Source organism: Octopus bimaculoides, chromosome 4 (genome assembly GCF_001194135.2).
Source record: "Octopus bimaculoides isolate UCB-OBI-ISO-001 chromosome 4, ASM119413v2, whole genome shotgun sequence".
Taxonomy (NCBI): Eukaryota; Metazoa; Mollusca; class Cephalopoda; order Octopoda; family Octopodidae; genus Octopus; species Octopus bimaculoides.
The window spans coordinates 130,978,297-130,996,515 of record NC_068984.1 but is presented as its reverse complement, the minus strand read 5'-3'; the positions used below and the strand labels follow the sequence as shown (position 1 = coordinate 130,996,515).

The 18,219-nt window shown below is 35.8% G+C and overlaps 2 protein-coding genes across 2 annotated transcripts in view; one reads left to right on the top strand and one right to left on the bottom strand.

The window, feature by feature from the left end:
• Positions 1–5,881, top strand: part of LOC106874679 (MICOS complex subunit MIC27) — a 10,841-nt gene extending 4,960 nt beyond the window's left edge. The window contains exons 5-8 of the mRNA XM_014922482.2: positions 947–1,042; positions 2,848–3,003; positions 3,588–3,673; positions 5,627–5,881. Of these exons, the coding sequence (XP_014777968.1) occupies positions 947–1,042; positions 2,848–3,003; positions 3,588–3,673; positions 5,627–5,728 (440 nt within the window). The 3' untranslated portion in view covers positions 5,729–5,881. The remainder of the gene's footprint in view (positions 1–946; positions 1,043–2,847; positions 3,004–3,587; positions 3,674–5,626) is intronic.
• A 1,043-nt stretch (positions 5,882–6,924) lies between these two features.
• LOC106874677 (solute carrier family 12 member 8) overlaps positions 6,925–18,219 on the bottom strand; it is a 19,153-nt gene continuing 7,858 nt past the window's right edge. Inside the window, exons 5-9 of the mRNA XM_052967499.1 lie at positions 17,093–17,633; positions 16,163–16,251; positions 14,838–14,955; positions 13,449–13,506; positions 6,925–11,381 (exon numbers count right to left, since the gene is read on the bottom strand). Coding sequence (XP_052823459.1) covers positions 11,219–11,381; positions 13,449–13,506; positions 14,838–14,955; positions 16,163–16,251; positions 17,093–17,633 — 969 coding nt within the window. The 3' untranslated portion in view covers positions 6,925–11,218. The remainder of the gene's footprint in view (positions 11,382–13,448; positions 13,507–14,837; positions 14,956–16,162; positions 16,252–17,092; positions 17,634–18,219) is intronic.

Below are 18,219 nucleotides of genomic sequence, written 5' to 3'. Positions count from 1 at the left end.
AAAACCTGTATTTCAAAGGGCAAGCCTTATCACATTCTGTGTCACACTGAATCTCTTTGAGGACTTCATTAAGGGGTTATGCATGTCTGTGGAGTACTCAACCACTTCTATGTTAATTTCATGAGCAGGCTGTTCTGTTGATTGGATCAACTGGAACTCTCATCACCATAACTGATGGATGCCAGTTTTTGTTTTTTTTCTGTCAGTGTGTGTGGTTTGTGAAAGCTGTTGAGGCAATATGGAAGTGGTCTTGTTGTGCATAGGATGTTGAATGGGAAAGGAGGAGTGGTGTGTTGAGTGTGTAATGTTGAGTGGAGATAGACTGAGTTTGGTGTTTTGGACGTGTAATGTTGAGTGTGGTGTTTTGGAAGTGTAATCTTGAGTAGAAACTAGTTGAGTATGGTGTTTTAGATGTATAATGTTGAGTGGAGACTGGTCGAGTGTGGTATTTTGGAATTGTAATCTTGAGTAGAAACTACTTGAGTATTAAGGCAGCAAGCTGGCAGAAATGCTTAGTGGTATTTCGTCTACCATTACGTTCTGAGTTCAAATTTCGCCGAGGTCAATTTTGCCTTTCATCCTTTCGGAGTCGATAAATTAAGTACCAGTTACGCACTGTCTGTCCTTGTTTGTCCCCTCTATGTTTAGCCCCTTGTGGGCAATAATGAAATAAGAAACCAGTTGAGTATGGTGTTTTGGATGTATAATGTTGAGCAGAAACTAATTGAGTATGACGTTTTGGAATTGTAATCTTGAGTAGAAACTGGTTGAGTGTGGTGTTTTAGGTGTGTAATATTGAGTGGAAACACAAGTTTTGTGTGACATGTTAGGTGTGCATTGTTGAGTGGAGTGTGTTGAATATGAAATGTTGAGAAGAAACACAGGTTAAGTGTGAACTGAAATAGATGGCTATCCATTTACAACTGCATTGTCATTTCCATTACAGGTCTTATTGATTATATCCAAAATGATCCAAATGTACTGGCCCGAGCTGGAGTAATCACAGTGGCTGGTCTAGGTGGCATTGTAGCTGGTTACAGAGGTAAACCCCAATTTTTTTTTTGCTTCGTTTATGTTTATTGAGTGTTATATATTTCTCATAATTTCACAATATTTACAGAGAGAGTTATTTCTTGAAGAGGGTCAACTTATCAGCCATGATATAAGGATTTCATGTCTTCTCACTAGCACTGCACTGTGTCCAAGGCCCAGATACTTTCTACAGCCCAGTCCACCTCGCTGCATGGTAGAGACCTGACTGTGTAGTCGGTAGTTAGCTGTACAGTCATCATCCTTCAGGCAGGGAGTGGATTTAGAGTGTCCCCTCTGGCACACCTCACCGCTCTACAACATCCTTCATCTATCGGAAATTTCTTTCCATGTCTGTAAGTTTTTCATTCTAGGTACAAGTGTGGATGTGTGGTTAAGAAGCTTGCTTCCCAACCATGTGGTCTCAGGTTCAGTCCCATTGCACAATACCTTTGGCTGGCGTCTTCTACTCTTGCCCCAGGCCAACCAAGTCCTTGTGAGTGAATTTGGAAGATGGAAACTGAAAGAATGTCATCATCATCATCATTTAACATCCGCTTTCCATGCTGGCATGGATTAGGTTCAAATTCCGCTAAAGTCGACTTTGCCTTTCATCCTTTCATGGATTAGGTAGTTTGATTGGAACTGGTAAGCCGGAGAACTGCACCAGGTTCCTGTCTGATTTGGCATGGTTTCTACATCTAGCAGAAACAAGTCATATTTTGAGATCTCTTTTTCCTGTTCACATCACCATACCTGTGTGTGTGTACCCTTGTATTGACATCATGGTTGCAAAAGAACATCAATCATATAAGTGATGTTCTTCATTTCCAGTCTTCTGTAAAGAAAAATGTCTGACCATGAGAAAATATTACCTTGCTTGGAAACAGGTGAAGCTTGACGAGAGGAAGGACAACCAGTCATAGAAAAATCTGCTTTAACAAGTTCTGTCTGATCCATGCAAGTATGGAAAAGTAGGCGTTAAATGATAATATTGTTCGTTAATCGTTATCTTTTTCCAAGACTCTTTGGATCATTTTCAACCAAGTCTGTTTTCAACACTGTACTTTTTCATTACTCACATGTCAGTGGCACATAAAAAGCACCATACGAGCATGGTCGATGCTAGTGCACCTGACTGGCTCCCATGCTGGTGGCATGTAAAAAGCACCATGCAAGCATGGTCGATGCCAGTGCCACCTGACTGGTTCCTGTGCTGGTGGCACGTAAAAAGCAACCACTACACTCTCAGGCATCAAGCTGTAGAAACCTTGCCAGATCAGATTGGTGTCTGGTGCAACCTCCTGGCTTGCCAGTTCTCAGTCAAACCGTCCAACCCATGCCAGCATGGAAAGTGGACGTTAAATGATGATGGAAACAGTTTAAAGTTGATGGTTTCATCAAAATGCAGTGCTAAGACTCTACAGAAGTAAAGAGTGAAGAAACAAGGTGACTGAAAAAGACCAATGGCATTGCCATTCCTCCTCTGATTAAACTATTTAAAAATCATATATTTAAAAAGTCTTTATAAATACACAACTCATTACCATTTCAAATGTGCTGGAGGCATCTTTCATACCACAATCTGGTTAGGTGGTGCTATGAGCTGGTTTGGTGTATTTACACCAATTTGTGTTCAGCAAGAAATTTTTTCCATGACGAAACAGTGAATGGCTTTCTTACAGGTCTGAATATGCCACAAGCATATTTGAACTGGTAACAAGTTTGTATTTATATACATCACTGCTTAGTGTTAACACATGTTTTTTAAAATCTTTCTACTTTAAACTCTTAGTGGTTTTTTTCTTTAATTTTCAGGAGGTAGAATGAAGAAAGTGGCATACAGTTCCATAGCCATAGTGTCTGCAGCCTCACTCTGCTACCCAAAACAGGCAGCTAATGTCACCTATTCTGCATATGATGGAGTTGTTTCTCAAAGCTGCAAACTGTGGAAATTCTTAACGGCACCACCATGTATGTATAACTTTGCAATCTTAACCGTACTGAATATATTATTGGCTGTTGTCTAAATTAATTAACTCTTAAGTAGAACAATGAAAAGACTCATGTGTTAAACAGAAACTGAAAGAAGACTGTCATGTGTATATATATGTGTGTGTGCAAGCATACATGTGTTGGTGTGTTTGTTTAACATTATTCAAGTAGAGCAGCTGCTACTGTTGGAAACTCAGAGTAACCCTGCAGTATACAAGTTGTTCACTAAAAAACAAAGTGTGACCCACAGATTTATCTTATACTTATACTTTGTCTCTGCCTAACCAAGGTCCTTACTGTTCAATATGCATTGATCAATTGTATGGAATACAATATGACCACCTGGCTATATTGCCCTCTTTCCACGGTCAGTCTATTTTTTGTCTGCCCATAAACTCTACTGCAGGTGGACTCAATCAGAGTGCTATAAGAACTGCAACTTTTACAAGTTCTTCTGCACTTATTGATTGTTGGTTCTGTATATCCTAGCATCGTGTAACATCAACAGCTGTCGAAATGGTTGTGTTTCAAATAGATTTAAATCTCCTTTGTTGTCCCTGCAGCTGTATCTCCACCTGAACCTGTCAAAGAAACAGCAGTGAAAGAAGAAAAAGCTCCTGCACAGAAATCAAACGGGAAAAATGTTGTGGTAAGTCATCCTTTAAAATTCTTTGCTTGTTTACATGGAATCATTTTCTTAAATACCCCAGCTTCCAGATAGGTTTATGCATAAAGTTCTTAGCCTAAGTAATCTTCGGCTAAGATCATAGTAATACAGGGGCAGTATCAACAATATAAATGGTTGTTTACACATAGTCAGAAGTTGATTTCAGTTCTGTGGCACTGCAATACCCCATGTCAAGTATCTTCTACTACAACCCTGGGCAAACCAAAATATCATGAGTGGATTTGGTAGATGGAAACTGAAGAAAGCCTGTTGTAGTTGTGTAAGTTTCTCATTGCATTGACATAACGTGGTAGCTGTGAATGAGTGTCACTCTGGTGTCCTTTGTTTCCAATCTTTTGTGAAATCATATCTGATCATGCAGAAAGTATTACCTTCTGTCCAACCCAGGTAAGCATGGAAAATCATCATCATTGAACATCCATTTTCCTTGCTGACACGGGTTGCTCAGTTTAACTGAAGCTGGTAAGGTCACCAGCCTCCATTGTCTGTTCTGGCATGGTTTCTACAGCCTGATGCCCTTCCTAATGCCAGCTATCCACTTAATGTACTGGGTGCATTTTGTGATGGCACCAGCACCAGCATCAATTCTGCTATGGTGCATGAGCCTTTTTGAGTGCAGCACAATGCCAGTGCTGATATGTTACTTAGTAATATTAATTATTATTTTGAATTATCTTGTTATCTTTATGAAAGTCCTTATCTTTATAAAGTCTGGTGCCCTACATAACATTTTTTTTTTCTTCATGTGCCTACAGGTGTTGCCAACCACAGACCTCCACTTTCTTCTATCCTATACACTGCTTAGCAAGTCCATCAAATATCTTCTATCCCAGTTTTCCCTCTCTTCTTTTCAGTTTCCCAATTGTCACCAAGTGTTCATGGCCGTCTTCTTACATGGTGTCCAATGAACTTAGCCTGTTGCCTCTTTCTAGTGGTTTCTGCTCATCTAAGGGCCTAGACATTTGTCTCCCTCTATATAGGATATTTTCAGCTGTCATCTAAGGAACCACATCTCTGCAACATTGATAAGATTTTGCAGTTGTTGTCAGTCACAGAATTATACACAAGGGTTCTCTACCCTTACAACACTTTCCTTCACTCTTATTGCTAGCTCTTTATTTAATAATTTGTTTGATCTCACCAAAAGCAACTTTAACTTCTTCAATTGTTGATTTAATTTCTGTGATGCATAAATGCAATAGAAGTTTATGTTTTGCAGTCAGCAAAATTCATACTATTTCATTCCTTATGACTGAAACTTGTGTGCTTGTGATTATATTGTAACTTCAGTTATTTTATGATGAAGTATTGCACACTTCTGAGTTTTATTCCAGCAGTTTTTTTAATACATTTTTTACTGTTTTTAGTCTTTTAAAAGGTTGGTTTTGTGTCCTAGATGTAACTGTTATCTATGTTCTCAGAGTCAAGTTTAAGCTATCAATTCCAAGAGGGTCACTTGCTTTTAGCCCATCACCAGCCCTGTATCCATGGCCAAACAGATCTTCATTGGGTTGGACCATTGAGACACAAATGAATGGAATGTGTAGGGCATTGCCACTGTGTATTGAATGCTTCATTCAGATATAATGTTCAGTATTTGTGAAAAAAATGAATGGGAAATCTTGGACCAGAGTCCTATTATCCGGGTCAAACCTGTCATTAGTTCTTATTAATTGTTGGTGTAGAAAGAGCTCCCTTTCTGTCAAGGTCATCAGAAAGGCATTCCCCACCACGTGGCTTTGTTGTTTGACCACAAGGAATTGCACACGAGAACTAAACATGCAAAACAGATGTTACGTTTTTATCCACTGCATGACTGCCATGCCTTGTCTGTGAAATACATGTAAGATTTGAATGATTGTAAAGAAAGTGTTTTATTATTTGTGAAGTTATGTTTGTTTTATTCAACATCAGGTCAACCTCACCAAGACAGATTCTGCAAAAATTAAACCGGTTGAGAAAGATTTTGGACAAAGTTCAGAAGAAGATAAAGACTTGTACACAACTCGAGGTTAACCAAGACATTTTGTAATTATCTACATTTAATATTTATTTTCCACAAATTGTCTTAAACTAGAAAACTGAGAATACAACCCTCTCTGTATATAAATATATAATGTGAATTGATATGATGGAATTTAATAAAATCTTGTTTTAGAGACCATATAATATCTGAGTTTGTTTTAAATATCAAAGCAGAACAAAACCAGGCATCTCTTGTTCTCTCTGATGACTGGAACATGACAAAATTTAAACATACATTCACCATTTGTAATTTTAAATTGCACATTTTCATATTTACATGATTTTCTTGCGATAACAATTCAACAAATAACTGAAAAGAACACAGAAACACACGTTTTGGGGGAGTCACAACTATAATCTTTTAACTAATTTTTATTTGGTTTTTATACCTGGAGCACTTTCATGTGCTAACACCTAAACAGCGGTCTGAATGAAGGAAAAAAATACCAGGCCCTAAGGTTGTAATGTTGATTTGATATAGTGGAACCCAACAGATACATGTGCAAACACACTTGTACATACAAGGTTATGGCAAAGTTTGACATATTGCTGTGATACTTTTATGATGCTTTGTGTTCAAATAGAAATCTGTTGTCTTTGGATTTATATTTTCATTGGTCACTTCTTGTTTGTGTTCAATTTCTACGGAGGGCATTACTGATTTTGATGGTTTTAAAAAAATAAAATCAATAGTTATTTATTTATTTATTTTTTACTATTGGGGAACAGTTGTTGAAATTCATATATGACTTATTGCTGCAAGTCTTTCTATAGTTAGATGTTGGCCCTGATATCAGCTTGACAGACTGAAGCAACATCTTGTGTAAGTTTGAATTTGTGACCTTAGTAAGTAGTAGTCCAGCACCTTACTCTCGCAAACACAGAGTCATCAGAGAGATATTTAGATGTGTTTATGGTAATGTCACGAGCAAAAGAAAAGAAAAAGGTTATAGAATGTACAGCCCTTTTAGAGGTTATTTTTAAAATATATTTAAAATCTCTCGAAGACAATACACTACTAAATTGTAATGCTATTTTTCATCACAACATTTCACATCTCAAAAATAGTTTGGTTAAAACACTCTTGACTCTTCAGATAGTTTCCAGTCCTAAGCAATTAGTTTCTGTCATGTTCTGTGATTCTATTGTAAGTTTTTAAACAATTCAGGCCAAAAGACTGCTTAGTGATGTTTTTTTTTCGTTTTTTTTTTTCAAAGAAATTTACTTTGAACTATATTTGAAAGTATTAATGAGACATTGTGGTTTTGTGTGCTTTAAATATAGAGATTATACTTTAGAAGTGTAAGCAAATAATGTGTGTGTGTGTGGTTAAGGAGTTTGCTTTCTTACCACATGGTTTTAGGTTCAGTTCTGCTGCATGGCATTCTGAACAACTGTCTTCTACTATAACTATTGGCCCACCAGACTTGTGAGTGAATCTGGTGGACAGAAATGAAAGCAGCCCATCATGATGATGGTGTGTGCATATCTTTGTGTGTATGTTTATGTTTGGGGTCTATGAAAGTCATTTGCTGTGGTGTGGTCATCACTTCCATTAACAAATCACCTGCTAACTTTGGACCTTCAAAAATGTGTGAAGTAGATCACTTATTTGAAAAACGGGTGAGGGTTAGTGACGGCAGGGGTATCTTGCTATAAAACAACGTCTCAATAATGCATTCATCTAACCCATGTTTGTATGGAAAAAATAGACATAAAAAGGAAACAAACGAGATTATAAATATCAGTTATATAGTTATCAGTACTACCACACTGCTAAAGACCGGGATTCTAGATTCTTTTGTCCTAGATAGTAAAGTAAAATAAAAAAAATAATAATAATAAATTGCTAGTGAAAGGTATTGAATACCTGAATCAACTGATTGCTATCAGTTAAGCTGGTTAAGCTACCAATGGTAAGAAGACATTGCTTGTGAGATGTTTCAACCAACTAACTTATAAGTATAATAGGTATGTAGTGATGTACTGAATGCCATATGAAAAGAAGTTTGAAATATTTGTGGAGAAAGGAAACAAAAACACAGAGGTAACTCTCTTAATACTTCTGAAAGAGGAGGGGAAATAATTTTAAAACCAATTTTTCATAAAATTGTGATTCATGCCATAATGAAAAAAAAACAAAAAAACATTTGATCTTAACAAAGTAACAACTATAGATAGGTTTCTATCTTTAAAACCTCAATAGTGAATGTTCTGATCATAGCTAGCCTGAAAAAAAACCTTGGGCTTCATTGAGGTCTAATTAGACTGTCCTCTTGGCTGCTAATTAAGATCATATATGTCCTCAGCATGAAAATTTAATTTTCACTAAAATTACCTGAATTATTTAAATTCTTGCTATTTACCCATTTGAGTTTATTCTCTTTTTGTCTTTAGTAATTATGAATTAATCTTGCTTAGTTTCATAATAAATGGTTGAATTAAAATGCCCTAATGATCTGGTACCCAAGCACCTCAACAGATGATCTTGTAATTGAAATACTATAATCTTATTTTTAAATTAATTGAGGATTAGCAAAGGGAAGAGTATTCAGCTGTAAAACAGTGCTCCATCAATATACATTCGTCTAATTCATGCCAGCTTGGAAAAAGAGACCTCAGCTTTCTGATATATCATGAAACTTTTCTCATCCCAAGTAATTAATTAGCGATCTGGAAAATGCCAAAAAAAAGTTAAATGCTTGTCTTGCTAGAAAATAAATATCTTCTGATTCCATAACATTATTCAGAAAAACAAGAGAATTGCACACGTCACAGAGTCTTGACTGAATTTGAATATCTCTTAAATAAGTTAATATTTTGGACGATCATAGGTTTTGGTATGGCATTGTTATCAGTTCAAGTTGTCCCTTGTGACATGAAAAAAATCATTCAACGGACGGAATCAACTTAATGTATATCTGATCTTGAGAAAGATATCTGGGAAGGAAATAATATAGTGTAATATCGTTTATGTTGCACATGACGTTAATCATTTATCTGTCCACTAACATCAGCATGAGTTTTGAGTGAAGAGAGTGTCGGGAAATAAACAGTCGGTGAATATCTGCAGTTAGTCAGCAAGGGAGATAACTAGCAACAATAACGTCTCTCGATGAGAAGGAGAGATAACAATATGTTGGAGTAAGACAAAAAGGGAGATAATTCTTAACATTTTTTTTAGATGAAAAAAAACAAAAAAAAGGCCAGATTTTGACAACAGGGGAGATAACTAATGACAGCCAATATGTCTGAATTAGACGCGAAACTCGGAAATATGCTAAAATAATAACAATAAACATAAATGATATGATCAATATAGACTGTATCTATAATTATGAATTACAGGCAAAATATCACATCCATTTATCCATAATCTATAGATTCAGGATGACAGGACTGACTGAAATACTGAAATATTAAGCATCCACACCCTTTTCATTATTCCTATCACACACATACACTGTTAATAATTAACAGGTGTTACGGAGTGACTCAAGGGCCAAGAGTTTCATACATTGGAACTTATCAAACTTTGTTGATAAGTATCAATACAAGAAACTCTTGGCTCTAGAGTTTACTCTGTAACTTAAGCCAATTATTAATTTCAAATTCTGGCACAAGGCCAGTAATTTCGGGGGAGGGGATCAGTCGATTACATCGACTCCAGTACTCAACTGGTACTTATTTTATCGAACTCGAAAGGATGAACTGCAAAGTCAACCTCAGTAGAATTTGAACCCAGAATGTAAAGACGGATAAAATGCCGCTATGCATTTTGCCCGGCATGCTAATGATTCTGCCAGCTCACTACCTTACTTCTGCCAATTATCAATAACAAATATATATATATATATATATTCATGTTTTAAGTTCTATTTTCCTGTTTGCATCTCCAAACTTAATATCTGTCTATCTATCTATCTATCTATCTATCTCTACATATATACATACATATATACTTGCATGCATGCATACATATTTCCATACATATATATATATATATATATCATCATCGTCGTTTAACGTCCGCTTTCCATGCTAGCATGAGTTGGACGATTTGACTGAGGACTGGCAAGCCAGAAGGCTACACACATAAGGATGATGATATTATTACCTAGTTTACATCAGTATAATTTAATGTTGGCAGAGATAGGGGTGAGTGTTAATTCATTTTTTTTCTTTATAACAAATATAAAATCTGAGATTTAAGTAAAGAGTATCCATGAGACAAATATTATCTTTGGCAGCTGAATACATACATATAAGCTTTCACCTACATGCACACCTATCTATATTTTGTAGTATTATATATTCTTTTACTGGTTTCAATCATTGGACTTTAGCCATGCTGGAGCATAGCTGATTTTATGCACCAAGTACATGATTAGTACTTATTTTATCAACCTCAAGTGAATGAAAGGTAAAGTAAACCTGGGCAGGATTTGAACACTTAACATAACCAAATACTGCAAAGTGTTTTGTCCAATATTCTAGCCATTCAGCTATACATACTGTATAGTATATACACATATATATATATAATACATACACCAGTCACATATACATATACTCTCACACCCTTATACAAATATATACATAGATATGTACATATAGATATATGTGGACATGTATAAAATATTGTGTGCAGCTATCTCAGTCTCTCTCTCCCTACATATACACACACATGCATGCACACACACACACACACACGTGTGCACACACACACACACACACACACACACACACACACACACACACACACACACACACACACACACAAACAGACATTGTTTGGGTTTCAAATATGAACCATGTTTTGATATGATAACATATTCTTGAACGACCAACTGCACAAGCAAAGAATGATGATATCTCATGAATGGATAGAGGACAAGTTTGACAAACATGGAGCAAAATATATATCACATGTGGTGGAATGAAAAAAAACAGCAAGAGGAGTTGATTGTTTAGCTCCAGATCAACTCTGATTGAGTAGACCTACGATGAAAGGCATGACCATTCAGCTATGACCATCCCATCTTTTGGAGGGTAACTAGGATGGCTTTATCTAATATGTGTCCTTTCCTTTTTAAGATGATGGAGAGTGATTTGAGGGAGGGAGATTTAGCAGCTATTTCTATCAGGTCAAACGACTACATAGCCACCCTCGTTAGATCATTGATTGTTGAATACATCAAAGGGGTGTCGCAATGAGTCTTCTCTCCATATTGTTCCAGATTTAAGTTTTATCAAACAGACACATATACTTCAATTCTCTCTCACACACACATACACAGTTATTTGTACATGCATACAGACACAAAGTTGTTTGTGTATGTGTATGTGTCAGGTCGTGGTGAAGTTGTGGTGAGGAGGTTGACAATAGTGACACAACATATCATTGTATCACTGGTGTCACTGAGCTATCTTACACCTCAGCCACTGTCCATCAATGCCACTGACCCCCAACATGCTGTTTCAGTTGTAGTCGTCGAAGTTTTCTCCCTTCACTACCTCTGACTGGTGATAGCGGTTGCGACTGGCAAAATCTTCATTGTCTTCGGTGAGCTGGGATGCAAAGGTTTGGACTGCTGGCGTGTTGGGTGGTACCACATACTGTTCTTTCCCTGACTGACTGCCCCTGTGAAAATACATTGGAAAGAAATAATCAAATCTCATTGTCAGTTTATTGAAAGAAATACAAAATCAGACATAGGGGAAAAACGGAAAACAGAGAATGATATACAAAAAAATAAAGGAAAGGTCTTTTTTTCAATTGCAGAAAAAATGATGTGTGGAAGGTATGATGATTACATAAATATAGACAAGCAATTTATAGGTGTCTTACGTAAGTCTCATAACCCAGATATGTATGTGACTAGGATTGTATAGATTTATTAATCAGCTAGCCTAATGAGTTGGAATAATAGTCATAACTTTCCATAACAGGTCTTGGAAGATAGAGATAAATGAATATGGTTACTGTAGGTTAAACATTAAAGTAGAAAATATGAGCAAGGATGGATGGAGCTTGAGAGGAATGTGTTTCAGAGGTAGAAGTGGAAATGATTTGATAAAGTTTTAAGCACATGGTAAGATACAGAAAAGAAGAGTATTGTTAAATGGGTTTGGATATAGATGTTTATAATGCTATTAGTTTTTGAGTAAAAGCAACTGTTATGATAATGTTTTAGGAGATAAAAACAAGTCATAATTGTAGAAGGTCTGTGAAAGTCATAGGTGTGGCCCCTTCCTGCAGAGCAAACAAAAAAGGTAAAAAATAAAAGAAATTATTGATCAAATATTGTGGAGTGTTGGTGAGGGCATGTTGGCCTAACGAACAGGCAGCGATTTCTTTAAGGTAGTATGTTCTGGTGTGTTTTCACCAGGGTGTAACCCTTTAGCTACTTAGCTAAGATACTTTAGTTTCATTGCCAAATCCACCTGGCTTTAAAGTAGATACTACAAGGTATAATCTGCTAATTTTAGCAGCAACACAACTGTAGAATTGATAGGTATTTCATTGATTTGTAGTCAGTAAATTTCATTATGTCCTCAAGAAAAGCTGCCTAGAAGTATTGTAGCCAAGAGGTTTATCACTCATTAATTTCACACAACAAAATCTAGATATAAGCAGTGCAATTTTAAAAAGGGTCATTTCATTTTTTTTCTTAATTCATAACAGAAAACAATGTAGTACAGGGTGGCCCAAAAGTAGGCTTACAGTTATCATGAAGGCACTTTAAATTTCTTTTAAAACATTTCATTACATTTAAATTTTTATCTTACAAACTGAAAATGGATCTTGACAAAATTAACTGAATTAGCATAGAATAAAGGTTTCATAGTTTTTATAATCAAAATCTAAACTGTTAATATATGAATGCAAAAGAGACAATTCTAATTGCTGACAAAATTCATATGAGATGGAGAAGGGAATCATTTAAGACTCTTACTCTGTGTGTATGTGTGTCTAAGTATATATATGTATATTAGGGACCTCTACCAGCCACTGTGCCTTCATAAAGGTTTTTAACAGAGTTTATGAGAGCCTGCCTTTCTTTGATTTGTTTCAGTCAGTGGACTATTGCCATGCTGAGGCACTGCCTTGAAGGGTTCAGTTTAACAAATCGACTGCAGTACTTACGTTTTTAAGTCTATCCTATCAGTCTCTTTTGTCAAACCACTTACATACAAGGACATAAGCAAACCAACAACAGTTGCCAAGCAATGATGAGGGGTGGGGCAAGCACAAAGACACACATGTATAGATGATGATGATCATGGACAGTTTGACTAAGGTCTGGAGAGCCAGCGGCTGCACCAGGCTCCAATCTGGTCTGGCAATGTTTCTACAGATGGATGCTCTTTCTAACGCCAACTACTCTGAGAGTGAAGTGGGTGCTTTTTATGTGCCACTGGTACAGGAGCCATTCAGGTGGGCCGAGCATCAATTGCATTCAGATAGTGCTATATGTATGTAATATATACATATACATAAACATAAATGTAACAACATATACATACACACACAATGTGCTTCCACACATTTACCATCAACCAAATTCACCACATGCTTGGTTAGCATCTGTATTGCACTACAAAGGGTAGATCAACAATGTGTTTGCTCTATTTAAAGAAAAAATAATAATTTTTAGATTAAAAAAAAAAAAAATTTGAGACTAGAATTTGTCAGTCGTACACTTACTTTAAACATACCAAACAGCCTCTTTTAATCCAGTCATATAAATTAAATTCAGCTATACCTGCAAAGAAGGAACGGTAAAATTTGTGTTACCAAATTTATAATCACTTCAGATAAAGGAGACTCTTAAAGAAAATACATCAAGTTATATATTTTATTTGGTGTCCGTTAGAGATTAATGACATATTCCTAATGAGAATACACTATATGTTTTAATTAGGAGATACCTTTCTCTTACTGGTTTCAGTTGTTGGACTGTGGCCATGTTGGAGCACTGTCCTGAAGGATTTTAGTTGAACAAATCAATCCCAATACGAATTTCTTAAATCTGATACTTATTCTATTGGTCTCTTTTGCTGAATCACTAGATTACATGGATGTAAACAAACTAACACCAATTGTCAAGCAGTAGTGGGACAAACACAAACACACACACACACACAGTAGGTATGTATGTATGTATGTATGTGTATGCTGGGTCTCCATCCAGTTTCTCTCCACCAAATTCCTTTACAAGATTTAGTTAACCAAGGGCTATAGTAGAAGACATTTGCCCAAGGCGCTGCATAGTGGAACTAAACCAAAAAACCACATGGTTGCAAAATGAACTTCTTAATCACATAGTTATCTTATGAACCATGTATCTCATGTTTGAAATATTTATTTACAATATTTATATCAATCCTATATTCTGTGACATGAGCTGTTTAGTGAATAAGAATGCTGTTACCCTTAGTTTCCTGTACCCAACCTCAAATAAGACATGTTAGTGATCAATGGAGATTAAACTGATCCAAATGTAGAGTAGATATAAATTTTGTAAATATAACTCTAACAGACAAAGTTATTAGTAACAATGTACCTCAGATATTTAGGCAAACTATTAATACATTTTGCTTCTGTCTTTCTTAACACGGGGGCTTAAAATGAAGTTCTGCATAAACTTTAATGTAATAAAATTTAGATAGAAATTTTAATTTAAAAATGGAAAGTTTCATGCAACATGAGGCTGTATCAAGAGAGAACGATTAAATGTTATGGCAGCCAGTGACTTGTTTCATTTTCTTCTACACTCTCTTAAAATAAGTCATGGCCCACTTTATAACGTGTGTGAGTGTTTGTACAAAAGCTGAAGTGGTGAGTGTATGTGTAAGAGAATGCATTTGTAAAAGTGAGTGCACATGAGAAAAAAGCAGGTGATAAAGAATATTGTGCAAGTGTGTATGTGCATATGTGTTTGTGTGTGAAAATGTGTATGTGCGCATATGTGTATGTATGCATATGTGCATGTGTGCATATATGTGTGTGCATAAATGTGCATATGTGCGTGTCTAAGACAGTATGTGCATGTATGAGTATGTGTGTGAACAGAGAAATTTAAATGGAACTTACCAGGAAAATAGCCAGGTGTAGCCTGTCCTATATACATATATATACCAATAAAACATAAAATTTCTCCAAGAGCATATAGCCATTGTATTGAAAACATAACAATGATACAGATGAAAGTCTGAAAGAGAAGAATTTCATAAGAACAATTCAAATATTTGGTAACTCAATAACAACAGCTTATTTAGATTTATCATACATTCATCATCACACCTTCAGTGTTATAAGTATAGATTTAGGAATGTTTGTTTAGTGGCTTATTGATTGATTGATTGATTTCTCACATTAGTACAGCACTTCAGATATTTACAGTAAGCTTGTGAGATGTTCATACCTTTTTCAGTTCATTAGCAATGTAAGAAAATAAAACAGTTGCATCAGGGGATTGAAACAGGATTGCAGAATTGGATTGCACAGATTATGATGGTTTTGTAGGCAATTAAGTTCAGATGATATTGTAAAAATGATACAAGACAATCAGCCAAGTGGTTGGTGTTTCATATCTTGTGACTAGTAGTGTGCTGGGAGTGTGGTCAAAAAAATCTGAAATAGTTCAATTCACTTAGATGTAAATAGATGCTACAGGTTAAGAGGAACACAACCCTTTAAGAAGTGGCAACTGGGGTAAAATTAAGAGGTGGTTTGTTAACTTGCAATACTGATTTCAACTTCTGTCAGTCAGGAGAAAGCCACTTCAGTGTCTATTATCTCAGCTTGGTTTAATATTAGATCTATATTCTGGTTCTGATTACTGGGAAAAATTTAGAAAAGTAAATCTCAAGATCAAATTCCAAGCCACTTTCTAAGTCTCTCCCAGTGATCAGAACCAGAATACAGATCTAATACTAAACCAAGCTGAGATAGTTCAGAAACTCTGTTCTGAGAGAGATACTGAAGTGGCTTTCTCTAGACTGACAGAAGTTGAACTCAGAATTGTGTTGAACTCACAGCTTAATTCTTGTAATTTTAGTAACAAGCAGTATAGGTTATATTTTCTTTTCTCTTAACCTATTCTGCTGCTGCAGAAAGAGAAGGTAGTTGCTGTATGGGCAATTCTCAGTCCTTTACATCATTCTGCCCAGTTCTGTACAAAGTCTCACAAGACTACATAACATTTTTGTGGAGAATATAAAATGACTCTATGGATCAACAAATTGAAAATATCAGCTTATTTATAACTAATCTGATTATAAAATAAGTGGAGAAAATTTCTAAGGAAATGTCCCAGTATTGAACAAAATGATAAGAAATGAGACCTTTCAAGCTTGTAACATCAACAGAAAAAATGCATTTAAAGAGAAAGAAAAGAGGAAGAGAAATTGACTTACGCCTATTAAAGATATCCAACGGTTACATAGCAAAGAGTACCAGGATTGGGGTTGTTGATGAATTTCTGTATTGGGGCCTTTTTGGTCAACTGAAAATAAATGGCAAAATGTTAGGGTCAACTTCTGCTGGTAATGCTGAATTATTTATAGGATGATATATGATTTCTTGTGCTAATCAAATGGATGAACCTCAATATATGCCTGGTACTTATTTTATAAATCCTAGTAATATTTCATTTCATAACATAGAGCACCAAAACTAAATACCACAAGGTATTTTGTTGATAGCTCTACTCTTAACATAGTTCTCAGGGAGATTCAGAGTCACACATAATGTGACAAAATTGGCCCATTGAAATTTAGACACTACTAATTTTTCTCAGCTGAGTGGACTAGAACAACGTGAAATAAAGTGTCTTGCTCAAGGACACATGCCACCGGTAATCAAATTCACGACCTTACAATTGTAAGCTGAATACCCTGACCACTAAGCCATGCACCTGTTAATAACGAGAAAATAAAACAGAGCTTGCTTCCATATAATTCTTCACTCTTCACTGAACAGGTTTAAAAAATTTTAAACCATCTTTTATTAATCATGGCAATTTGAAGGCGGTGAGCTGGCAGAAACATTAGCAAGCTGGACAAAATGCTTAGTGGTCTTTCGTCTGTCTTTACGTCCTGAGTTCAAATTCTGCCAAGATCAACTTTGCCTTTCATCCTTTTGGGGGTCAATAAATTAAGTACGATTTGCATACTGGGGTCGATGTAATCGACTGGCCCCCTCCTCCAAAATTTCAGGCCTTGTGCCTAGAGTAGAAAAGATTAATCATGGTAATTTGTCCACCCCTTTCCTGACCTTGCAGTTTGCTCCTGCCATGCGAAACACTGGTTAAGAGAATGAGAATGATTGAGAGAAAAAATATTTACCCATTGCAGGTTTTGGTTCCACTAAAAGTTTGGTTGTATCTCCTGCATCTTCTTTGGCATCAGTAACTTTATCTGCATTTTGTTTTTCTAAGTGTCTAGTAGTTATATCAAAAACTGCTTCTTCAGGTGTAGTAGGAGAATTTTCATCCAATTGTTGCCTTGCAAGATGGTGTTGACCACGATGAGTGAGGCGTTCAGGGAAAAGCTTGTCTAAGTCAGTAGCAAAACGCTGGAAAGAATCTTTGTGTATAGTCTGTTGCTTAGATTGGTGGGTGGAACCGTAATCTGCTGATTCTTTACCATCTAATTCTGATTTCAAAGTGTTCTCCACAGGCTTTACAGAGTACTTGGCATCTTGCTGCTGACGTCTGTCATAGCTCATTGCTAGTGCAAAGTAGGAGTAGCAAACAGCAGCATAGGTGAACATGAAAGAGGTAGTGACAACCGGAGCCAAAGTATTTACATCACCGACAACAACAAACAGAAGAATCACTAATGTCACCACAATGAGAGCATAGACAGGAACCTTGTTAGCACCTTTCTGGAAATAGGAAAAAAAAACAAAAAGAAAACAAAAAAACAAGTCAACAAATATCTACCAATGGTACATAAATACAGAGACACACATACATACATACATATGCATGCATACAAATATACCCACACATCCATGCATACGCACACACAAACTCTTTGAAACGCTTAGTTTAGTATGGTGGCAGCTGATGAAGGAAATGTTCTCTATGTTGCCTGTTTGTTTTCTGTGCTCTGTTTATGTTCTGTTTTTCATTTTGTCCACGTTTTTTTGTGACGTCCTGTACCCAGATATGCATCTATACATACATGTAGATCTAGGTATGTACATACATATGCATATACTCACATATTATTTGTATTATTACATACATACATACATATATTTACAATGGTTGATAGAATTATATAGAATAGAAAAGTTTGGTATAAGAGTTGAATAAATAAATAATCTTTTGATTTTTTAAATTTCTAATAAACTTTTAACATGAAATAAAGTAAGATGATATCAGTATACCAGATTTCAAATCGCAAGGTTACGAACTCAAACCATGCTATATTACAATTCTCCATTCAACATAACAAATAATAGA